General features: G+C 43.8%; 1 protein-coding gene across 13 annotated transcripts in view; it reads left to right on the forward strand.

The window, feature by feature from the left end:
* ZNF706 (zinc finger protein 706) overlaps positions 1–26016 on the forward strand; it is a 186352-nt gene that overhangs the window by 110378 nt on the left and 49958 nt on the right. For 3 of the 13 annotated variants that reach the window (XM_078773080.1, XM_078773081.1, XM_078773079.1), the window contains exons 2-3: positions 9401–9582; positions 18362–18534. In XM_078773080.1, coding sequence (XP_078629206.1) covers positions 9453–9582; positions 18362–18534 — 303 coding nt within the window. In that variant the 5' untranslated portion in view covers positions 9401–9452. Of the gene's footprint in view, positions 1–9400; positions 9583–10287; positions 10345–12305; positions 13889–15485; positions 15836–18361; positions 18535–26016 lie in introns of those variants that run through there. The other 10 variants (XR_013622641.1, XR_013622642.1, XM_078773076.1 and 7 more) reach the window with 6 other exon arrangements.

Below are 26016 nucleotides of genomic sequence, written 5' to 3' on the forward strand. Positions count from 1 at the left end.
AACGGGCATTTTAAGGCCATCTTCCCTGCTAGAGCGAGGGTTAGCCTTGCAGGCCCCATGACAATCTTCTCCATTTTGCCCTATTTTCTGCATCTCCCCTTGTTTAACCCCCTTGCCCACATTTCTTCTTCCACCACCTTTAGCCAAGTCTTTCTCGGTCTTCCCCGTCCTCCACTTCCTTCTACATTCATTTCCATCACTCTTCTCAAACAGTCATTTTCATCCTTCCTCAACACATGACCAAACCATCTCAACCTGTTTCTCTTCACAGCATCCATCACAGGCTCTATTCCCATCATCTTTCGCAATTCATCATTTGTCTTCCTCTCTCTCAACGATACTCCGCACATCCACCAAACCATTCGCATTTCCACCCTTTCCAGCCTTCGTTGCTGCTCTACGTTCATTACCCATGTCTCGCTCCCATAAATTATAATACTTCTCACATGCAGCATACACCTTTCCCTTCAGCTTCAATGACACTCCCCTCCTCGTCAGCACGCCACTCAGTCCCCGAAACTTCTTCCATGCACGTCTCATTTGAGCAACCGTTTCCGAGTCTGATCCACCTTCTCCATTCAGCATGTCTCCGAGGTAGCAAAATGTTTTCACACCTTCCAGCTTCACGCCGTCTCCAAGATCCAACTCAACATTTCCTCCATCTGCAGCTCCCTCTGTGCACACCTTACACTTGAATGTAGCTGCCACACTGTTTAATGACCCTCTCAGACCACTACATTTTTGGTGAACCCACTCAGCCCACATTGTACATTGAATGGAGGTCACTCCGACACGCTTCCTGCACACACAGTACATGGCCACTTCCCAGTTCTTTCCACCTCACCACATGCTTTACCACTTGCCATCACCTTCGTCTTTCCGATATTCACCTTCAGACCTTTTGTCTCCATACATTCCTTCCACTTTTTCATCTTCTCCTTCAGTCCATCCATGCTCTCCGCAATCAACATCAGATCATCTGCATACAACAACTCCCAAGGTAAACCCTCCTTTACGTTCCGAGCCAGCACCTCCATCACAGCTACAAATAGTAGTCGACTTAGTACCGACCCCTGATGCACTCCCACCTTCACCTCAAACTCACCACTGTTCCCGTCCTTTGTCCCTACAGCTGTGCACGCTCTCTCGTGCATTGCCATCACTACTCTGATCAACCATTCCTCCACTCCTAACTTCTTCAATGCCCATGTCACTACTTCGCGTGGAACCCTATCGAATGCTTTCTCCAGATCAACAAACCTAAGAAACAACTTCTTCCTCCTCTCCATGTACTTCTCCTGCAACTGCCTTACAATAAAAAGCATGTCTGTCGTTCCTCTTCCTTGCATAAATCCAAACTGCATTTCGATGATCTTCACTTTCTTCCTTATCCTCCTCTCCAACACCCTTTCTAAAACCTTCATTCCATGCTCCAATAACTTTATCGCTCGATGCGAGCCACAGTCCAGAGGGTCACCTTTCCCCTTGTATAGAGGGATGAGGGTACTCAGTTCCTAATGCACTGGAATGCGGCCTTCTTTCACCACCAGATTACAGATCTCTATCATTCTCTTCACACCCAAACTTCCCGCTGCCTTCAACATATCTCCCACAACTCCCGTCGGCCCTCCCGCTTTTCTACTCTTCATTGCTTTTATCGCTTCCCTCAACTTCCTTCTCAGTTATCTTCTCTGCCGGTCCTAAAACTGGGCTACTCTCTATGTTGCCATCTCATTCACTCTCTGCATTCAACAGCATTTACATATATCTCTTCTATCTTCATTTAATTCCATCTGGGTCCACAACAATTTGTCCCACTTTATCCTTCAAGCAACTCACCCCCATCACATCACACCTCTCTTTCGCTATCTGCTTTGCAATCCTGAATACCGCTCTCTGACCCTCTTCCAAATCCAAGCATTCTCCGAACATTTTCCTACATGCCTCCTGCGCCTTTGCTACCTCTTTCTTTGCAGCCTTCTTGGCTGCCTTATAACTTTCATGCTCTGCCTTTTCTGCCCCCGTACCCTTCGCCTTCTGCCACGCCTTGAACTTCTTCCTCTTCTCATCAATCCTCTTTCCAACTTCATCAGCCCACCACCATGTTTCCGAGTGCCTCCGTGATCCTTTTGTCCATCCACATACCTCACAAACAGCTCCCAACAGGCTATCTTTCATATTGCATTACATTCGTAGATTAAAATTCTTAACAGGGCAGAGCTTTGACTGCACATGTGCGCTTGCCTGAAATTTGCTCATGCACCACACTATCTTGTCAGATCAGTCTATCTTGCTGATCATGAGTTTATAATGACCATGCTCTACTGTCCATGAGCATTATCAATCCATCATGGGTAACAGCCGCAAAAAGGTCCAAAGGTCAACCCCACGACATAAACGTTCAAAATTATTAATCAAATTTATATAAGCTTAAAAGAGGAAATAAGGCCACTTTTAGGGAGCTGAGCGAGTACTGTGGGGTATGACTTGCGCTTCACGTAGAACAGAAGTTCTGTAAATCCAACACGTAAACTAGAACGGCACTCGGTGGAGCGCATCCCTCCACCATGCTGAACACGAATGGATGATAGGCCAGATCTGCATCCGAACCTGAACCAAAATTGAATCAATTCGTCCTTGTCACCTAACCAACTCATACACCGAGTTTTGGCACAACTTGTCCAACTTTGAGATATCGTGCTATATATTGTTTTTGGTCCCATCTCTCAATGGTGAAGAATCACTTTAAAACTTCTAGTATCCGGATTCGGATCTTCACCAAAATCCCATCAATTCGTTCTTTGCACACACCCAACCTTTCCACCAAATTTCTTCTGAATCTGGCCATAACTTTTTGAGATGGCAGACAAACCGACAGACAGGGGTGAAAACATAACCTCCGTCCACTTTCGGTGGCAAATGTCATAAGGGTGTATTGTCACATTCCAGGATCCATTCGGTGAACCTCACCTTGCATATCCAAGTAGTAGCCTGTTGCATCTTGTCGTCTGCCAAGCCACGCAAAGCATATTTCACGCTTTCTTTGTCTTGGCATTTATCAATGTGAATAATGGAAAAATAGAATCCAAGTAACTTTTCTTGACTCTGTACTGCCCTGGTCCCTGGTGGTTGATATGGGATTGTTTTGCACTTTATGAGACTTGTGGTTTGGGAGGAGATGTAATAATACTGATACACAGGCATTGGATTTTATTGTCCCCCATCGCACTGCGGGGCAAAAGGGGGACTGTGGTTTTTCCCCTCCGTCCGTGCGTGCGGACATGCGTGCATGCGTGCGTAAGCGAAGGACCGAATTCTAATTTTGTGTGTGGGTGCAACTCGGCATATGGAAGAACCCTATTGAAAATTAGGTCGCCACGTCAAAATCCAAGATGGCTGTCACCAGATCTAAACCTTGTGAGCGCGATATCTTGAAAAGTAAATGTCTGAACCCTGTGAGCGGAATATCTTGAAAAATAAATGAACTACTAACGTCTAATCCGGCGTGTAGGTGTATCGAGGCATAAGGAAGAACGCTATTGAAAAGTGGGTCGCCACGTCAAAATCCAAGATGGCCGCCGCCATGTATATGTCTGAACCTTGTGAGCGAAATATCTTGAGAAATAAACGAATTACTAACTTCTAATCTGGTGTGTGGGTATATATACGCATAAGGAAGAACGCTATTGCAAATTGGGTCGCCACGTCAAACTCCAAGATGGCCGCCTTGCGTCTTCCACTTTGTCAACTCGCATCACTTCACCACGGGGAACCTCAGCGTAACGCTTGTTATATACAGTGTCTCAATACAATGTATACCGAATTTAGTATTTCATAAAAATTGCTTATTTAGCCAAGATTTACTTCTTTTTTTTGTATACGTAGTTGAGGCTCGTGGAAGGGATAGAATTGGTGCAATGAACCGAATTAGTACACTGGATGTGGGTTAACGAGGGTAGAAATGATCATGGTTTTGGATTGGGTACAATCTGAGATGGTGGTAAACATCTGTCTTGAAGACCTAGAGGGAATAATGATAATGAAGATAATGTGGAAGTTGGTACCACATGTGGGGGGGTGGGAGGGGGGGAGGGGGAAGAGGAACAAATGAGAGGAAGTGAGCAGTGATCCTGGGTTTAGTTAGTTTCACCAGAAGCGAGTTGATTGGTGGACCATCTGTGCCCTGCAGAAACCTGGTGGGGGATGACAGAGCACGGAAAGAGCAGAGGGTGAAAGACCTGATAGGAGGTGGTAGAAGACAGAGAACACCAAGCTCTCTGTAATGGCGCAATGACAGACCCGTTGATTCAGCTTCATCACGGGAGATTCCGATGATCTTGAAGACATTGGTTTCCATGAGCAAGATGTGAGGCAGGGGAGTCAGCCCAAAGAGGAGAACAGTACTCCATCAAGCTGCGGATGAAGGTCTTGTAGGTGGATAGGAGTTTAGGTGTGCCAAGGAAGCTTTTTGTACAACGGATGATTCCCAGTGGGCGGCTGGATTTGAAGGCCAACTTAGAAATGTGGTTTGCCCAAGAAAGTTCATGGCTGATAGTGAGACCCAGGAGTTTGAATGACTGAATTTCCTCAATCATGAGGGTTAAGAAAGTAGATGGGGAGAGGGAGGGGGTTGCCAGACCATCCTTTCAAGGAGCGATTGTGAGATTTGTCAGGATTGAAAGACATATTCCAAGTGTTTGACCAGCTTGTGATTTTGTCATGATGTGGGCAGCTTGTGATTTTGTCAAGGTCTGAAGAGAGGGAAGAGGCTGATGGAGGAGGGATGTCACAGCACATGGTTGAGTCGTAGGAAATAGAGAATTTTCCAGAGACTCAGAGAGGTAATTGATGAAGATCACGAAGAGGATTGGGCGCAGAACGCTGCCATGGGGCACTCCAGCCTTGACAGTGAAAGGAGATGAAAGGGATCCGTTGAGTGCCACACGTTGGCTATGAGAGTCGAGGAAGTCAGTGTTATGTTTGGAGTTGTCCTTGGATGCCTTAGGCAGAGGGTTCACAGAGCCAGGCAGTATACTAGACTGTATCAAAACCTTGAGATATGTCCAGAGAGATGACCCTTATCTCATGTCTTACACTGAGGGCCCCCATCTGTGTTGGGGGTAGAAGCAGCATGTCCAAGGTGGAGTGACCAGGTCTGAATCCAAATTGATGATCTAAGATGAGGTTGTTGGAGAAAATGAAAGATTTCATATCAACTGTGATGATGGATTCCATGACCTTGTTAATGATTGGAAGCAAGCTGATAGGTCTGTAGTCAAGGGGATCAGTTTTTGCAGCTTTTGTTTCAGGTAATGAAGTGATGTTGGTGGATTTTGAAGCAGATGGAAGATTACCCAGCACAAACGACAGGGTGAAAAGGGCAGACAGGATGGGAAAGGGCAGCAGAGCAGGATTTTAGGGCACGTGAGCTGATGTCGTCCAGTGCAGTTGGAGTTTGGAAAGCTAATCATTTATTTACTTGGAACAAAAATCCATGTCGTTTAATCATCAAGATGCCTGTTTTGAAAGCCCCTATTTCCAGGATTCAGGCAGAATACTTGGGTATGGGAGCTTACTGCAGCAGTTCTATGACGGTAACATTTATTATTCTACTAGCTGAAAGCACCCGGCGTTGCCCGGGTTCTTTTTGAATGAATTTACTACTATAATTCAGCTTTTACTCGTGGCCGTAGAAGATTGACTACTGTAATTCAGCTCAGCTTTTAATTGCGAAATTGGCCCAGCCCGGCCGAGGCGGCCTTGACCGGCCTTGCCACCTAGCCTATAACCTTCCTGGGGCCCGTCCCGACATTTTTTTAGTTCTTTTTGAATGGATTTACTACTATAATTCAGCTTTTACTCGTGGCCGTGGAAGATTGACTACTATAATTCAGCTCAGCTTTTAATTGTGAAATGGGCCGAGCCCGGCCGAGGCGGCCTCGACCGGCCTCACCACCTAGCCTATAAACTTCCCGGGGCTCATCCCGACAGTTTTTGTTTTAGAGGTTTCCTCCTATCTTTCACCGTTCAGGAGATTAGCGTGTGCAGACAAACAAACAAGCAAACAAACAAAAACTTATATATATATATATATAATATATATATGTATTACATATATATATATATATATGACAGCAGGGACCCTTCATAGTTTAGCTGGGCATGGAGGGAGCAGGCAAAATTATATATTAACTAGAACGGCACTCGTAGAGTGCATTGTCTCGCCTAGTGCATTCATTCTGAACAGAAATACCATCATTAACTGAACTTGTTACTATTATGGCCCGTATACCCATATCATCCAAGCATCCTATTGGTATGGGTTATGAACGTCATTAATTTAATTCTTCACTCACATAGGGTCATTATAGATCAGACATGAAGTTTCAGATTTTTCGGATAAGAATTTCAATTCAATCAATTATGACTGGAATACCAATTCACTGACATCTTATCACCCTCTATATCCTATTGGGAGATGATGGCATATGCCAAATATTAAATTTTTTCCGTTGAGAAGTTTCATAGAAAATTGTGTCCAAATTTTTTCCTTACATCCAATTAGGCCGCTATACCATGTGACCTGTGACGTCAGAGTTAGCAATAAAATATTTCCCATGGGGAGTCCCTCCTATGCTTAAAGTTTCTCATTGATCGGCCAAACGGTTGCAGAGCACCATTTTTGAAGCCAGAATATATTGATGGTGGCATTACAATCGTCTCGCATCCCCTTCGGGGCGAGACTCATAATATTTCTCGAAGCAATATAAAAGTACACCGAAGGATAATACAAACAACCACCACAGCCTCGACAACAACAAGAACAACAACTACATCTATCTATAATTCCAGTAATCTCTGTATGTATGTCTGTATGTATGTCTGTGACCGCTGTTTCTCGCCAACCATGGGTCCGATATACTTGAAACTTGCCAGGTATATTGCTGGGGACCCGAGGATGTGCCTTTTCAAGGTTTCATATTAATCGGACAAGTAGTTACCGAGCTATGTCCAAAAAACGATTCAACCAATCTGAGAGCAGCGAGTTATCACGTGTGCCGAACGTGGCGAACAGACTCTGCCTCGGACGGCACATTTGAGAGCGTATTCATTTATTTCACGTTGGCAAACTATGTTGCCGCTATGTTGGCGTTAAACTATGTTTTAAAACTAATTAAAACTAATTTGCGATTCTTTCGCTTTCCTGCGCGTTTGTGCACGCTATGGCGATTTCTTTACCAAACTCCGCAAGCCGTTCGCTTTGGACCAAACCATTTCATGTAAATAGAGGGGGGGGGATTGTCACCGTACTCGCAAGCCGTTCGCTTTGGACCAAACCATTTCATGTAAATAGAGGGGGGGGATTGTCACCGTACTCGCAAGCCGTTCGCTTTGGACCAAACCATTTCATGTAAATAGAGGGGGGGGATTGTCACCGTACTCGCAAGCCGTTCGCTTTGGCTTTGCGAATGGACCAAACCATTTCATGTAAATAGAGGGGGGGGGGGGGGGGGATATAATTTTAGATATATATATAGTACGGGCACGCCCTAGTGTTATAAAAGATCCTTTCGCGTGCTTCACTTAATTTTACATCCTCATTGACACTCGCAGATATACATGGAATATGCTTGTGAAGTGTAACGTGCAGTCTTTTGATTAAATCCATCAGTTAAGCGATGGGTAGGCACGCGTAGTCATCTATCTATAATTCCAGTAATCTCTGTGTGTCTGTGTGTCTGTGACCGCTGTTTCTCGACAACCACGGGTCCGATCTAATTGAAACTTGCCAGATATATTGCTGGGGACCTGAGGATGTGCCTTTTCAAGGTTTCATATTAATCGGAGAAGTAGTTACCGAGCTATGTCCAAAAAACGATTCAACCAATCAGAGAGCAGCGAGCTATCACGTGTGCCGAACGTGGCGAACAGACTCTGCCTCGGACGGCACATTTGAGAGCGTATTCATTTATTTCACGTTGGCAAACTATGTTGGCGTTAAACTATGCTTTAAAACGAATTAAAACTAATTTGCGATTCATCGTAACTGCGATATGCGACCTTCCGGACAGTCAAATGAGGACGTCACTTCCGGACTTACGGATAGTCATAGTGACGACGTACTGATGCTGAACGTGGCGAGCAGACGCTGCCTCGGACGGCACATTTGAGAGCGTATTCATTTATTTGACGTTGCGATCTGTGTTGATTGTTGTAAGGTACGATCGATTGTAGTACACGTTTATAATAACTCTGCCGATACAGGCCCGATTAACTGCAGCGCCATCCGAGCTGCGGCGTCGGGACGATACATTCATTGTACGGTCACATCATGCACTTATGGGCACGCCCATGGGCCCATGGGCACGCCCATGCATGCATGGGCGAAGACATTTTTTTTTTTTTTTTGGGCAAGGAACGGGCACCCACGTACGGGCACGTCCTAGTATCTTAAATGACCACTACAAAAAAAATTGGCATGAAAATTGGAGATATTTAAACAGTTTGAAAATGAGTTTCTACATTCTCATTAATCTATCTATAATTCCAGCAATCTCTGTGTGTCTGTCTGTGTGTCTGTGTGTCTGTGACCGCTGTTTCTCGACAACCACGGGTCCGATATACTTGAAACTTGCCAGGTATATTGCTGGGGACCCGAGGATGTGCCTTTTCAAGGTTTGTAATTAATCGGACAAGTACCTACCGAGCTATGTCCAAAAAACGCTTCAACCAATCAGAGAGCAGCGAGCTATCACGTGTGCCGAACCGTTAATGCAATGCAAGCGTTAATGCGTTAATGCAAGGCTTTTCTTTTTTTCCCTCTTCTCTTTCTACTTTTCCTTGCGATTAAATTGCAAACAGCCAAAATACGTTGGCGCTAATTGAATAATTGGCCATTAACACTAAAATAATCGTAACTGCGATATGCCAACTTCCGGACAGTGCAGCCTTCCATGTTGTTGTTGTTTGCAGCAGCTGTTTGCAGCAAGGCAAGGCTTTTCTTTTTTTCCCTCTTCTCTTTCTACTTTTCCTTGCGATTAAATTGCAAAAAGCCAAAATACGTTGGCGATAATTGAATAAATGGGCATTAATAGATAGATAGATAGATATGCGATATGCGAACTTCCGGACAGTGTGCGCGTTACGAGCTGACCGCCATTACGGTACGTAATTCGATTTCTTATGCGCATTATTTCTCCCAATTCAGTCAGAGCGAAGGGCGGAAGCGAAGAGCGTTGTTATTTTTTGTTTACGGGCGTACGGGCGGGGTAGAGCGTACGGGTAGCGTTTTTTTTTTTTTTTGGCAAGGAACGGGCACCCACGTACGGGCAATGCCCTAGTTTTCACAAATCCACAAACAAACAAATTGATTCACCCATTGCTTTGTTTTCTGTTTCAGATTCGATTCGCTGGACTTGTGGTTGCAAAAGACGTTTGCAAAATGGCATCAGATGCAGGAAAAGAGCTGCTTGCGAAGTGTTTGTGAAAGTTGGCGGATTATCACAGCACACCAGCGATTCACACGTGAATTTGGCAAACCTGCACTACACAGAAATCTGCTGCAAAAGTGGGTGGATTTAGGTAAGGGAGGCAAAAAGGGTACGCCAACACTTCTGGGTTGCTGGGTACGCCAACACTTCTCCAGAATACGCGTGAAGTTATTGGTGCAACGTTACAATGTCCAAATAAATTTATCAGAACCCTATTGGGATTTTGGAATTCCACGTTGTATCTTCTCAGATTCATCACACAATCATGGCCAAGCAAAGCCCATTACATGGCATTCTTGTTCTTTATCCATTTCTATTTGACCTTTTCCTTTGGGGTAACACAACTGTCTGAAGATTAGATGCAATATTAAACTTTGCAGGAATGGCAAGTCTTGTTTATCGTTTCTACAATCTTTTGTTTCTACAATTTGAGCACATCCTTGACTTTGCCATTGTTGATGACCAAAAGGCATGTTGACATTTGCTGGATAAAACAAGTTTGTAATTAGCATTTTCTTTTTGGCAGGAGGGGGGGGGGGGCTGGTGAAATTGGTAAAAAAAATTGGGGGGGGGGGGGGGATTGTTTTTGGCTTCCACATTTCATAACTTGTTTTCACATTTTTTTCCATTTAGGCCTCGTTGAAACCTGTAGCCTTGGTTGCACAAGTGTATGCAATGTGTTTTACAAGTATAAAAGGAAATTGTGTATGGTTTTTGCTTTCTATATACTGGCATGAAAATGTATTTGTGATTCCTGTTCCCCTGCCCTCCCACTCCCCGTCCTTCTGCTTAATAGGTTTTTCAAATTTTTATCGTGGCGGGGAATTCAAAAGCCAATCCTTATGGAGTAACAGTGAGCATTTTTCTTCAATGAAACACAAAATTAGGTTAAAGTCAGGCTCAGACAAAGCTTATTTCTCCATTAATTATTCCAAGTCTGTTTGGCATCAATGGGGAGGAGGAATCTCCTTAGGAAATGCACCATGAGTGTGGTGAGAAAGACTGTGCAATTGTTGTAACGTTGCTGGTACCCAGAGCGTCTCTCTTGTCTGTCTTTCTCTACTTTGATCTGTCCTTGTCTCACAGCCGTGAGAGCACACCACCTTATAATCACTGCCCCAGAGATTTGGACATCGGCCCTCCTCACCAATCATGGGCTGCCCCACGCCTTGCAACAGTAACTCTTGACCCAATCGGCGTTATGGATGTCGAGTAGTGCGGTAAAGTAGCTTCCTCTTTCCCAGGTTGTTGAGGTAGGATGGGGGAAAATGGCAGGTGCAGTGTGGACTGTACCATCTCCCAAACGTCCCTCTTGCACAGCCATGGCTCAGTATGACACGAGAGAACGAATGGACTAGATGCCTTAAGCTTTCTTGACACTATAGTGGGGCGGCATAGCTCAATATATATCCACAATCGTTCATTTTTGTGATAGAAGCACCAAATTCGGCAGATGTGTTGACAAATATATTTAGAACAAATTTGGATATTGGGGCATCAAAAACTCGCCCCCTGGTGGCCATAGCAGCCATTTGATTCATAAACGATTAAAAAAAGATATAAATACATTTAAATACACATTAAATTAAGAAAAATACAATTAGACACATACACAGTCACTCACACACATTTTCTGCGAAGCTACCCTCCACAGCCACCCCCACCCACCGCTAGCAGGCCAGCCATGCCACAACCAGTGCAGTCGACTGTCCATCAAGGCATGTTAAACATTTTATTTGAACTGCAATAACTATTATATTATATAATCGTTACACATGTTGAACACCATAGGTAAAGTGTTATACATCTGGCCCGGTGTATAAAGAAGTGAATCAGGTGAGCGATCTTAGCTTTCTAGCTAGCTAAATTAGCTTTCTGACTAGCTATAGTATTAGGCCAAGCTAGGCTAGGTTGAGCAATTTTAGCTTACTACAGTAAAACTCGCATAAGTCGGCACTTTTGGGACCAGCATTTTAGTGCCGACTTACGAAAATGACGATATACGCATAAGTCGTCATTTTGGCGACTTCTGTGTAAGTCGTCAAAATGACGGACTTATGCGTATATCGTCATTTCGACGACTTACAAAGCCGTCATTTTGACGACTTGAAGGTCAAGCTTGTATATCGTCAGGCTTCATATCTACTAGTTGCATACGCTAGCAATAATTTGAACTGGATTGAGCGAGACTGGCCTGCGTGTTGTGTTTCGACGAAACAATGACTCATCACTCTGTACAGTGGGCTGCATACACTGCACCATGGAATTTCTTATGACGACTTACGACTAGGATTTTACTGCTGTTTGTATTAGATGGGACCGGTCTGAGGGCGCCGACTTGTGGATATTGACGACTTGTATATGACGACTTTGACATGGTCATTCAAATTGATTTTCCATTAGAGAAAATCGGGACTTTGACTTCCATGACGACTTCAGTGAATTGACGGGTTAGACGATGGCGTCTTATGCGAGTTTTACTGTAGTTAGCTAAATTAGTTTTCTAGCTAGCTAAGGTAGGCCAAGCTAGGTTAGGTTGAGCGATTTTAGCTTTCTAGCTAACTAAATTAGCTTTCTAGCTAGCTAAAGTAAGCCAAGCTAGGCTAGCTAGCTAAATCATGCTTTAAAGTTAACTACATTTGGCGTAGTAGTAGTAGTAGTAGTAGTAGAGGTACTAGAAACTAGAAAGAGTATTAATATCATACTAGTAAAATATAGAAAGAACTACTTGTTCTAGTGCTTATTATATTAGGATTAAAAAACAAAATGTTCTTTCTGACAATTTCTGAATCTGTGGTGCTTGTATTATTGCAGATCACATAATAATCAAGATGGTGGCAACTAATTGACTATGTCAAAAAGGTTTCTGCTAAAAGACACAGGGTGTCCAACACCCTCGACATCTTCTAAATCACAGCCTGCAAACAAGATAAACTGGGCACTGTGTGTCATCTGCCAAGAAGACCGTAAAGAGAAGCTGACTGATCCAACACTGACGAAGAGGAAGGATGCTGGGAGTGCATACACGTCTTTAGCTGAAAGTCTCCTGAGACTGAATGAACTACCCGGAGATATACAGATAGAGATACTAGATGAAGGAAATGGGCTTGAAGCTGCTCTTGTTGACAACAAAGCTCAGTGGCATCAATCATGCAGGCTGGCCTTCAACAAGAACGAAGTTCAACGGGCCGAGAAGAGAGCTCTGAAAAAGTCTAGCAGTACAGGTGACGATGACACCATTGCAGTCCCAAGTAAACAGAGAAGGGGACGTTCTAGCACTGAGAACCCAACACAGGAAGCACTCTATTTTTTCTGTTGCAAGCCAGCTGGCACAGATGGTCTTCATGAGGCAGCAACGTTCCATCTGGACAAGCAGGTTCGGACATGTGCAGAGCTCTTACAGGACACAGAACTGCTGGCTCGACTAAGTGCAGGAGATATGATTGCGCTTGAATCCAAATATCACAATAAGTGCTTGGTGGGCCTCTACAACCGTGTCAGAAAACACAAAACTCAAGAAAAGCAGGGAACCGATGAGGAAAAAATGCTATCAGGAATCGCTTTTGCTGAAGTTGTCATGTACATTGAAGAATCACGTTTTGATGACAGCACTGCACCAGTTTTCAAGCTGGCTGATCTGTCTGATCTGTACAGGTCAAGGATGGAGCAGCTTGGCATTAAGCTTGAATCTAAAGTAAACACCACAAGATTGAAGGAAAGACTTTTGGCTCAGATCCCAGACCTGCAAGCTCAGCCCCAGGGGCGGGATGTTCTCCTTGCATTCTCTGATGACATTGGTGCAGCCCTGACTAAGGCATGTGAATGGGACAGTGACAGTGATGCTGTGTACTTGGGCCGTGCTGCAAACATTGTACGTCGCCACATGTTTGAGCTGAAACCCTTCACTGGATTCCATGAAGGCTGCCAAAGAGATTCTGTGCTGAAGCTACTCCTGGCACTGGTAAATATGGTCCTTGAAGGTCCAAGCATCAGAGACCAGAGTGCATATCCAGCAAAGTCAGCAGCCTTCACCATCGCACAACTGCTTAGGTTTAACAGCGTCAAGCACAGGCGGCTTGAAGGATCCACATCTGTCAACGTCAGACACAATGCCACTCAGGAAACACCTGTTCCAATGTATATAGGCCTGATGGTCCATGCCCAAACCAGGAAGAGGGAAGTTGTGGAACGGCTTTCACATCTCGGTGTCAGTATCACATATGACCGTGTGCTTCGTCTGTCAGCCCAGCTAGGAGAAAGTGTCATACAGCAGTACCACAAGGATCAGGTGGTCTGCCCTCCTAAGATGCGTGGTGGCGTCTTCACAACTGCTGCGGTTGATAATATTGACCATAATCCTAGCTCAACTACCTCAAAGGAGTCCTTCCATGGCACAGGTATCTCACTCTTTCAACTCCCTGCCTTTAAATTCAATTGTTATTGTCATTGTTAAATGGCCTTTGGTAATACAGCTACAGTGTAATCCACTATATCACACCATGTTGTTAGATTTCTTTAATTTAATATTGTCCTACATTGGAATACATTTTTTTTCACTTTAACTGGTCTTTAAATTATATTTGTGGTGCTGAAAACATGGTAACAGCAGCTTGGGGGTGACCAAAGTGTTCTATTCCAGTAACCGCTGGCAGCCATTTTGGAAAATGGCTGCCACTGTCATCAGAATGCCAATCTGCAATGCCCCAATATCCAGATTCATTCAACATATATTAAGCTATAAATGTAGAAAATCTGGTGCTTCTATCACAAAAATGAACGATTTTTTAGCTATGCCGCCTCACTACTAAAGGTTATAACACTCTCTTAGCAGTGCACAAATACAGGGTGATTTAATCCTATCCATGTTTCCTTAATACAAGGTAAAATGCTCAAAGCGATGTGAACACAAACTGTGGTTTGTATAATCTTAATTCCAACAGCTGATCCCCCACCACAAACTTAACTAACTTTTCCATACACTAACTTTTCACCACCACAAACTTAGCATTAAAAAAAAATCAGTTATTAAATGATACTAAAAAACACTCATTACATCTTTTCATGCCCACTCTAACGAGCATTACTATTAGCCACAGTTTTACTTCTCAATGTTTAGAAATGAATTTATGATGGCCTGGGGATGAGGTATTGTGGCATGTCATTGTTGGCAGTCAGCTAAACCATTTGTCGCAATGTCCAAATTTGATATGTGCATTTTAAAGCCATGACCATGCGATTAAATTCTATTTGTAAAGTATTTTTTAAACAATTGTATCAGAGAATATACTAATGCAAAACGTGTTGATAAAAAACTAGAATGACACTCGGTCGAGAGTCTCACACTGCTAGGCCTGACCTGGATCCGGACCTGAACCAAGATTCTAATTTGCTTGTTCTTGTCACCTAACCATCTCATCGAACTAGTCTTGTCCGAATCCATCCATAACTGTTTGAGATATTGTTTTTAGCACGATCTCTCAATGGTGACTAATCACCTTTAAAAAGTCTAGTATCCGGATCTGGATCTTCACTAAAATATAATAAATTTGGCCTTGTCGCACATCCAACCAGTCCACCAAGTTTCCTCCAAATCCGTCAACAACTTTTTGAGACATCCTGCTCACAGACAGAGGTGAAAATATAACCTCCGTCCACCTATGGTGGCGGAAGTTAAAACTTGATGTTGATGTATTTGAGTGCCATCTGCCCACTCTGGAACTTGGTGGATTTGCACCTGGTGTGAAGAATGAGAGAATGTTACCACCAATGTGGCATTGTTTTAAGGCAACCATCAATTCTGGGAATCATATTACAAAAAGTGTATGACTGAAAAATAGTTTGTTTGGCTCTTCACATGGATGTCAGGATGGCCTCGAGGTACGCACACTCACCTCTGGGCCGTTTAGCCTGAGTTTGAATAGCTGACCAGCTACAAACTGTCATCCTGGTGTTTCACAGGCAAGATGATTCATCATTGTGTGTGCTGCCCCTCAGATGGACGTTAGACTGGGCGTCTGCTGGATTAGTTGGTGGACGTTTAAGATCCTACCATATCTTTCATGAAGAGTAGGTGAGCAATCTCCGGCACCATGAACAAATGACAACATTTCCGCTCTAACCTACAGCAGGCACCACAACAGCGGCTTAGCCGCTCTCTCAGCAATGATGACACCAGCAGCGACAGGCTGCGTACAAAATGAAGATTACCCCTGACAGTCGTATAATGAGTGGCTCCACTAAAAGGTGGTCTTGCACCTTGCCCACGTATCCAGATGTATCCAGATGTATCCATATTTGAGTGATCACACACTTGGAATGCAGAGGTGGAACCTATAGCAGGAAAAGTAAGTAGCTTTGTTTTCCTTTCTTTCTAATGTGAAAACTTCAAAACTCTTCTGGAGTATAAAACGGTGTCCTTTTATTGGCTTTCTCCTGTTAGTGTCAATTGTTCCAAAGTACAAAGTTGATACAAATTGCTCTCGTACAAAGTCACTTTTTTATATTTCAAAACGATGTTTCATCCATCGTTTGAGAGATGGTTTGCTAGCTAGGTACAGATGCCCTTTTGTCATATTCAGCAAGTTGTGTTAAATATTTACGCTTTGTTTTAAAGATTTGCTATTATTACTAGCTGAAGTAGCTGGTGTTGCCCGGGGAAATTCAATGAAACACTATAATAATTGCATTTTTGTTGTTGACAACAAGTCACTACAAACTCAACATATGATCTTCACAATATACTCGATCTCGATTACTCGATGACTCCATTGCTCCTGGGGGAAAAAATCCCAGGCAGTGTAGCAGTGCAAGGCCCAATCAAGGCATACAGGCCAATTATCTGGTTTTATTTGGGTTCATTTTTTATCCAAACATAGCCCTCAATTTTCGTCTGAATGAAAGGAGGCCATGCAAAGTGTGGTTGCGTTGGTTCCTGCAGGGTCCGAATGCGTAAACGAACAAACAAACAAACTTTCTTCTTTATATATTAGATAGCGGAGTACCTACCCTCTGGGTGGGTCGAGTTTACGTATCACTTGCTGAAAACAAAGATTAGTCTGTTTTGCAAGAAGACGAGATGTTTGTGTGGTGTGTGTGCTTCAAAGGTTCAAGATGGGCTAAAGGGTACGTTCCTATAGTAGTTGGTGTCAAAGGGGTTGAAAGGGTCTAATCTCTCAAGCATGTGAATGGGGTCTGAAAAGGTCTAAGTGGTCTAATGCTCTAAATGGTCAAGGGTCTAGGCTGTCTAATCTGTCTGAGAGGTGTAAGGGTTCTAAATGGTGTTAAGGTCTAAAGGTTCTAGGGGCCTACAGGGTATAAAAGGTCTAAAGGGCGAAGCGATCTAAAATGTCGAAAGGGTCGTGAAGGTAAAAATGGGTCTTATGGGTCTTAAAGGTTATTTGGCTCTTAAAAGGTCTTGGGGGGGGGGGGGGGGTTCTTAAAGGATCAGGGTCTTCAATGGTCTAAGGGGTCTCAACAGGCTAAAGGGTCAAAAGGTTTGAAAGGTACATTGCAATAATATGTAATTAATAGCCGTGGGTGCAACCTACATTCAAACAGTACATAATTAAGACATATAGTCACATGGCTTCAGGGACGGGGTCTTGAGGGACGAAAACGTCTGAGGTGGTGGATGAAAATGCCCTTAGGACAAGCCCTGGGTCAGACCTGGTCTTTGTGCTAAGCATAGACAGAGACATGCAGACAGACAGATGCCCACTTTTATTAATTGGATTATTATTTTCTTTTCTTTTTTAACACAATTTAATTTGGTTTGCATTAGATGATTACCATATATGTTTTGCATGTTACTTGTATTTCACCTGCTGTTTTTCAAGAACTACACAGTCTCATCATCTACTCACCATTTCCTGTTCAATTTTAAAAGGGGGGAGATAGGGTCTCAAGTCTCATACATATGAGTTTTTTTTTTTCTTCTTCCTTGCTAGTTCTGGCACACCAGCATTGGAGAAACGCCTTTCTAAATAGATAGAGAGAGAGAGAGAGAGAGAGAGAGAGAGAGAGAGAGAGGAGAGGAGAGGAGAGGAGAGGAGAGGAGAGGAGAGAGGAGAGAGAAAAAAAAAAAAGAAAGTTGGTTGGTTAGGAATGAACTTCGAGGAGCATTACCTTTAAACTTGGGGAAGCAAAGGCAAGGGTTTCAGCTAAAATCTCAAAACGAGCCGTGGATGCTTGACACTGGTTGTCCAAGTATGGCCTCGCACTCCATTTTTACCATGATAACAATTTGTTGACTTTCCCGTATGCAATGTTTGCTATTGTTGTTTCGTATGCAGCCTGAGGCTGCTGGTTGCATCATTTTTCTGGAAGTGCGTTTGTGCCGCTGATGCAGTGCCCCAATTACCAGTGAGCTGGTACTCAATTTGCCGACCTCGGAAGGATGACAGGCTGAGTCAATCCCCCTGGTGTTAATTCAACGATCGACCGGGATTTGAACTCGGGATCCCAGGATCCCAAGCCAGCACCCTAACCGTTAAACCAACACCAGGCTGTTTGCTATTGATTATAATTATTAATTAGTCGGGAAATGTTTTGAGGACAATCCCTGGGTTTGCTTAAAAATGTACTCTTTTAATCAGCAATTTGTTCTGATTTGATCATTGCTTGGCTTTCTTTTGGATTTTTATGGAATTGCATCTTTGCTGATAAAAAAAATCTCCTTAACGTGAAGCGATAATGATCATCAGATTGACTTACTAGTACTAGCATGAACGAGTTTTTCAAGTCGAGAACTAACACCAAAGTAAAAAAAATAAAAAAATAATATATATATACATATATATTGTTGAAGTTGTGTGTGAACTCCGGTGTTTCTGTTCTGAAATTTTCACTGTTTTATTTATTTTTGCCCTCAGTCCCTCTTGAAAGCCTGTGGGGGAGAGGGGAAAACGTCATGGCACGTGGACGGCAAAAGATCCAATCTCAACAGAAGTCTGCAAAGAAACAAGCTGACAAGAAGAAGCAGCAATGCCATGATCAAAAGACAGCTGCCATGGCTGCATTAGTTCATACATGTACAGTGTGCAAGGTATGTTACTCGGCTTGTTTGTGTGCCTTGATTTGACTACAATAGTTTACATGGAGACCTGTGATTTGAGGTATTTTTATTTGCAAGGCCCCCACCCAAAACGGCAACTGACGCTGTGTAGAAATCGCACAAGCCATGGTTGTTCGCCTCGAAGATGGCCTAATTTGGCACGAGATACCCTGAGCTTCTGTAGGTGCTCCATAATCTAATGAGCATGTCTAAATATGCTTGTTATCCTCTAAAACTGTTCTCTTCACCCTCTCTTTTGCTCAAAGTCATCTGCCATCTGCTTGGAAATCAGCCAACATCACCGCTTTGCACAAAAAGGTGCAAAAACAGATCCTAGCAACTACAGACCAATCAGCCTTCTCCCAATTATCAGCAAAGTCATGGAATCCATCATTGCTTCAGATATGAAATCTTTCCTCTTCTCCAATGGCTTGATCTCTGACCATCAATTTGGTTTCAGACCTGGTCACTCTACTCTGGACATGCTGCTTCTGCTTTCTCAACAATGGATGGAGGTCCTCAATGCCAAACAGGAAATTAGAGCTGACTCCCTTGACATTTCACGTGCCTTCGATACGGTCTGGCACCCCGCTCTGCTCACCAAACTCTCCTCCTTTGGTATCCATGGAAATCTCCACGCATGGCTGGCAGACTTCCTCTCTGGTCGTAGTCAACGTGTGGCCCTGAATGGGTTTCTCTCATCTCCTCTTCCTGTTCAGGCTGGAGTTCCCCAAGGCAGTGTTCTGGGCCCTGTGCTTTTTCTGGTCTTCATCAATGATCTCTGACTCTCTTGAAAATCCTCTCTATTTCTTTGCTGTGTACTCTACTCTCTGTCGCTCCATTCCTCATCCCTCAGATCGGCAGTCTGCAGCCTCCTCACTCTCTGCAGACCTGGACAAAATCACAGACTGGGCAAAGAAATGGAACATGTCTTTCAATCCTGATAAATCTCACACTCTTACGATGTCTCTCCGAAAAGACCGACTGGACAACCCTCCCATCCACTTTCTGAATAATCCTCTCCAAGAAGTTCTGTCACTCAATCTTTTGGGTCTCACTATCTGCCATGATCTTTCCTGGGAAAACCACATTTCAAATCTGGCCTCCAAAGCCAGTCGCCGACTGGGCATCCTCCGTCGTGCGAAGTCCTTCCTTGGTACACCCGAGCTCCTCACCACTTACAAGGCTTTCATCTGCAGCTCTATGGAATACTGCTCTCCCCTCTGGTCTGGTGCTCCTGCCTCACACCTAGCTCGTCTTCACGCTGTTGAAACCAAAGCGTTCAGAATCATTGGAATCTCCCGCGATGAAGCTAACTCCAAGGGCCTTTCACTCACTCACCGCAGGCAGGTTGGTGGTCTTTCCGTCTTCTACCGACTCCTCTCTGGCCTTGCCCCCCCCCCCCCAGCTCTCTCTGGGCTCTGTCCCCCAAATATTCCTACAGGTCGCACAAGATCTGCCTGACTTTTCTTTCCTGAAAAAATCAAGACTTTCTGCTCACCTTCACTCCTTCATTCCTCTTTTCTCCCGCCTCTGGAACAAACTCCCTCACTCTCTTCAATCCCACTCCACCCTCCAGGTCTTTAAAACAGCTGTTCACCACCATCTCTTATCGTCCCCCATCCAAAACCTTGATCTTTTCTACCCCTGCTAATTTCGGTCCCCTTGTGTTTTATATCTCTCCCCCCCCATCCCCTTCCCACGCCTCCTCCCCCCAAGCCCTCACCCTCCCACACTTCTCCCTGCTCTCAAATGTTGTGTTTGTGTGCTTCCCCTTCTCTCCCCATCTTGTCTTCCGCTCCCTCTTTTTATATATTTTGTTTGTCTGGTTGATTTGTTTGTGAAATAAATGTTAGCTCTTTCACGAGCCTCGATTCAGTATACAAAAAAACCAAAAAAAACAACATTTCCCCTCCAGGGATACTCAATAAAGCCAAAACAGTTTTTGCGGGAAGGATGGCAGGCAGACACGAAGTGTTCTAAACCCCCTTAAGTACTGTTACAAGTTACTGCCGTCAGGGCATTTCCAGGAATCTTGCGATTACTGTTAACCAACGATAGCCGGCATCTGCGTTTGCAGATCCCTGATCCCTGATCCCTGACCGATGGAGATGGAGCCATCTCCCCATGTCGGCAGCTGGTACTCGTGTTCCGCTGACCTGAGACCGGAAGGCATACACCAGTCCATGCCCCGGTTTCCAACTGGTTCCATACAAGGGTGACAATCTGACATGACATACTAACTAAAATGACTCCACATCCACCAGGGTGGGCCACATAAGATTATTTAGCCCTAACCACATGTACTTATTCCAGGCAAAAAGAATCATAAACAATGCAAACATAAATGTGAGTCCATGCCTTAATGTATGTATGTATTACAGTGCCTATAGAAAGTCTATACCCCCTTTCAAATTTTTCACCTTTTGTTGCTTTATTGCCTGGAATGAAATTGTATTAAATCAGACTTTTTCCACCTTTATTTACACATCGAAACCCACAACTTCCAAGTGAGAAACAAATTCTACAAATTTCAAAAAAAAAAATTAAATACAAAGCTAGAATATCTTGATTGGATAAGTGTCCACCACCCTTATAATCGCAATTTTAAATTGGCTCAGATGTAACCAATCACATTCAAAATCACACCAACTTAATTGGCCTCCACCTGTGTTAAATTATAGTGATTCTGATTATTTCAGAATAAAATCAGTTCCTGTAGGTTTCCTCTGCTGGGTAGTGCATTTCACAACAAAGTCTCAACCATGAGCACCAAGGAGCTTTCAGAAGATGTCCGGGATAAAGTTGTGGAAAGGCACAGATCCGGGGATGGGTATAAAAATATTTCAAAGGCCTTGAATATCCCTTGGAGCACAGTCAAGATAATCATTAAGAAGTGGAAGGCGTATGGTACCACCAAGACCCTGCCTAGGTCAGGCCATCCCTCCAAACTAGATAACCATGCAAGGAGGAGACTGATCATCGAGGTCACCAAGAGGCCAATGGCAACTTTGAAAGACGTACGGGGCCTTTGTGGAAAAGACTAGTCACTGTGTGCACGTGACAACAATATCCCAAGCACTCCACAGGTCTGGCCTATACGGTAGGGTGGCAAGAAGGGAGCCATTACTCAGAAAAGCCCACCTTGATTCCAGTTTGAGATCTGCAAAAAAACCACCCCGGAGATTCTGAAGCCATGTGGCAAAAATGTTTGTGATCTGATGGAACGTTTTGGCCAAAATGCAAAACGTTATGTTTGACATAAATCCAACACAGCATATCACCCAAATAACACTATACCTACAGTGAATCATGGTGGGGGCAGCATCATGTTATGGGGATGCTTCTCATCAGCAGGGACTGGGGCACTTGGCAAGATAGAAGGGAAATTGATGGAGCAAAATACAGAAAAATCCCACAGGAAAATCTGCTACCCTCTGCAAGAAAGCTGAAATTGGGACGGAAGTTCACCTTTCAGCATGACAATGACCCGAAGCACAGCCAAAGCTACACTGGAACGGCTAAGTAACAAAAAGATAAATGTCCTTGAGTGGCCCAGTCAGAACCCAGACCTAAATCCGATCGAAAATCTGTGGCATGATTTGAAGATTGCTGTTCAATGCTCCCTCCAACTTGACTGGGTTTGAATAGTTTTGGACAGAAGAATGGGGGACAAATATTGCCCAATTAAGGTGTGCAAAGTTGGTAGAGACCTATCCCAGCAGACTTGCAGCTGTAATTGCTGTCAAAGGTGTTTCCACCGAGTATTAACTTGGAGGGGTGGGGGAGGGGAGTGGGGACACTTATCCAACCAAGATATTTTAGTTTTGTATTGTTGCGGATCTCCGACGTCGGCCTTCCCCTTATCAAGGCGGGATTAATCCCCTTGTCCTTTATCTGGCCGACGCGATCCTGGGGGCTATAACGTCCTTCCCGGGCAGCGTTAGGTAGGGCTTTTAGGACTAGGGATTCGCTATTACCTAAGTACTAACGCTGACCGGAGACGAGGAAATAACTCCCGCCCGAATCACGGATATTGATGGAATATGCCGAGTGGATAGCAATCCGCAATCCGAGCTGTTAACCAATGACTAGACCCGATTATAGCAGTTCCTAATCGTGCCACGGGTACCCAATTGAGAAATGACTAAGACGGTCGGATTAAGAGGAAACAAGGAAGAACAGGTGATTTATTTACAGTTTGTACAAAGAAGAGGAAAAGAAAGAATGTACAAGGAAGAGGAAGAAAAAGGACACAGGGCAGCCTTATACAGTCTTATTCTATTCCCTGGACACAGGCCCGATCACTCTCAGATTCACTCACACGGGGATGACGAAGGTATGGTGGGAGGTCCAGCGATGGCGTCCACAGCTCGTCCCGGTCCTCGACCCGTACCAGCAGACGATGGTGGACGGCAGGCAGCTCTCCGCGTAGCGTAGGCGCGAGCGGACAATTATATTGGGGAAATGGTAAGCTGGGCTATCGGCGTCTTCGTGGCGCTTGGCCGCGTATGTAATAGGAATACGGGCGTTTGGATGTTTGCGCACCGCATGCCCAAGCCGAATTCTCAACCGGTGATCCCCGACAAACCCTTCACAAGGGCGCGTTCCTCCAACAAATGTCCTTCAACGTCAATCGTACAAGTTCTTTCGCACAATGCGCTCGCCCCCTCATGTCCTTCTGAATGCGCTCCTTCCAATCAGTCCTTCTGGTTCATAACTCTTGCTCATAACTCAACTACGCCTCAATGATTGCAGCTGCGTCCCTCCTCATAACTGAGGTGGCGGCCTCGCGCAAGGGGTTATATTACCACGCCCAGCGAACCCTCTCGAATGTCCAGCCACACCCTGTCTGGCGATGTCACCTCAGCCCTGATTGGCTGGTGTGGGCTTACCGGCTCCGCCTTGATGGCTGCTTGACGTGGCCGCACCTCCACCCTTGCGCTCCGCCCCCTTTTCGGGCCTCACCTCATGGCCTTTTGGCTGGTTTGAGCGGAAGCCCAACGAGGTCGCGACGGCTGCTGGCAACCTAAAGGGCGAGGGCGATGGAAATATTTGTTCTACACAACGCAGATGCAACTATTGGGAATGGCCTTATCCTAAACACATACTAAGAAATAACTACCGTCCTAAGGTGACCTACTTGTTGCATATGGCCTACCTATGGGGTGCAACCTTTAACCTTTAATGATGTTACCTGTGTGGGTTCTCAAAACCGCAACAGTATTTTTAATTAATTTCTGAAATTTGTAGAATTTGTTTTACACTTGGAAGTTGTGGGTTACAATGTGTAGATGAAGGTGGAAAAAGTCTGGTTTAATGCAATTTAATTCCAGGCTATAAGGTAACAAAAGGTGAAGATTTTGAAAGGTGGTGTTGACCTTCTATGGGCACTGCATGTGTGTATGTCGCTCACAACCACCAATCAGAGCTGAGGATCTGTTCACATGACTGGGGTGATGTGATTATGTCTGATGCCATTATACTGCATACGACTCTGACTACACACACCACCATTTTGATTCCAATGCTGTTTCGGCCGAACATATCGTCGAATCTGCCATATATCACAATCGTCATGCTCTACCTTTACGTTTTTCATTCAGTGTGAAACGCAAACAAACCGATTGTTAAAATGACCATCAAATATCGAAAGCATAGGTGTTACTGGTCTTCCAGCGACACAGTACGTATAGGCCTTCGGCTTCATGCCTTTATGTCTCACCTTCAGTAGTCCATGAGCCAGACAAAATTTGAGTATCAAATTGGCGGACTAATTCCCACTATGATTTTTAGTTACACACATGTATGACGTCCATGAAAATGAGTGATGGACATTTCAAATGAGTAGCTTAATGCCATTTCCGACGCCATCTTTAAAAATGGCTGCCATTTTCAAAGAATATTCATGTAATTCAAAACTATGGCTGCATGGTAAATTCTGATGGTCAAATCTTAATTTGTACTTATCAAATGTTGTTCACTTTATAATTTGGAGCATGTCAATACTTATTTTAACCATTTTTATACATGTTTGCCAAGTATTTTGCTTAAAAATGCTTGGAAAAATGCCTAAATTTGTTATTTTTAAACAAGTCACTTGCAGAAGTTTTATATAAAAGTTGGTTAAACCAAATTGGGACAGATAGATTGAGATTTTCAGTAAAGGTAATGATTACCGACATGAGAATATTAGTCATAACTACCGTAGCCTCCGCGTTTTTGGTGAAAAACCTAGTTTTTTTTTTGTGTGCCCAAATTCTAAAACAAAATTATGGGGTAGGGGAAATAAAAATAGGCATAACGTTTGAACCACACAAGATAGGCCAACATATTACCATTCATTATGTGTGTCTTGAAGCCCTCTACGCATTGCATTAATTAATATGTAAATTGGATCAGTAATTAGGTCACCAGGGGTCACAAGGTCACGAAATTCAGGCACTACTGAAAATGAGTATATCGTCCAGCAAAAATTAAATTTAAAAATCGGTTACACACATTTTCACAGTTTTGTGCTTCTATTCTTCAAAGATGAGACCCTTACACCTGTTGGATGAGAAACTACTCTTCTTTGTGGGCAATCTGTGTGTAGTTTTGCATTGGTTTTATTATGCTTTGACTATGTCGTAGTTTCTATTGAAATTACTGTATGTACTCTTTCTTTGTTCTTGTAGTATTAAAATCGTCTATTCAACGTATTTATGCCTTTGTCTTTATCAATCCTGGTTGATTTCGAGGGCTACATGTTTTGCTAGAAATGTATTGAGGACACAATATTTTATATTTATATTGGTATTATTTTCAGCTGAAGGAAAAAGATATTGATTTTCAGATTTGTTTAGCTAGATTCACATTTCTCAACTGCATATACAAGTATGGTAATTTTCCCCCATCATTTTCTCATTTCAGATTGCTTGGATGACGATTAGATCTTCTGCCCAAAAGTGCCATTCCACCTATATATACATGGTTTATAAACAATTTTGAAATGTCTCAATTGGAAGTAATGGTTAAACGGAGAAAGCTGGAGCATGGGACAGGAACATGTATCATTTGCAGCAAGAAATCAGCCCTGCATGAGTTGAGCAAGCCAAATGACAACGACTCATGGCAGACACTTTGCAATGCAGCGACCATACGAAATTTTAAACCGATTCTTCAGCTTGCTGAAGAGAGCCCAGCTGAACTTCCGCATGTTCCAATATACTATCACAGGGCTTGCAGGTCAGACTTTACACACAAAAAGTCATTAGCTAAGTTTCAAGAGCAATCCAACAGTTCTTTGGCAAATGTGCCCGATACTGCGCCCAGACGATCTTCCAGAGATGAGCCGTCATCTAACGAGAGAGTGTATGAAAAGAAATGCATCTTTTGTCTGCGGGTGTCAAAGTATATCAAGGGAACACGGTCGAGAGAGGCTCTTAATCCAGCTGTTGAGCTGCGGTCAGACAAAACCGTGAGGGAGGCTGC

The sequence above is a fragment of the Myxine glutinosa genome, chromosome 2 (genome assembly GCF_964187855.1).
Source record: "Myxine glutinosa chromosome 2, kmMyxGlut1.1, whole genome shotgun sequence".
NCBI classification, from domain to species: domain Eukaryota; kingdom Metazoa; phylum Chordata; class Myxini; order Myxiniformes; family Myxinidae; genus Myxine; species Myxine glutinosa.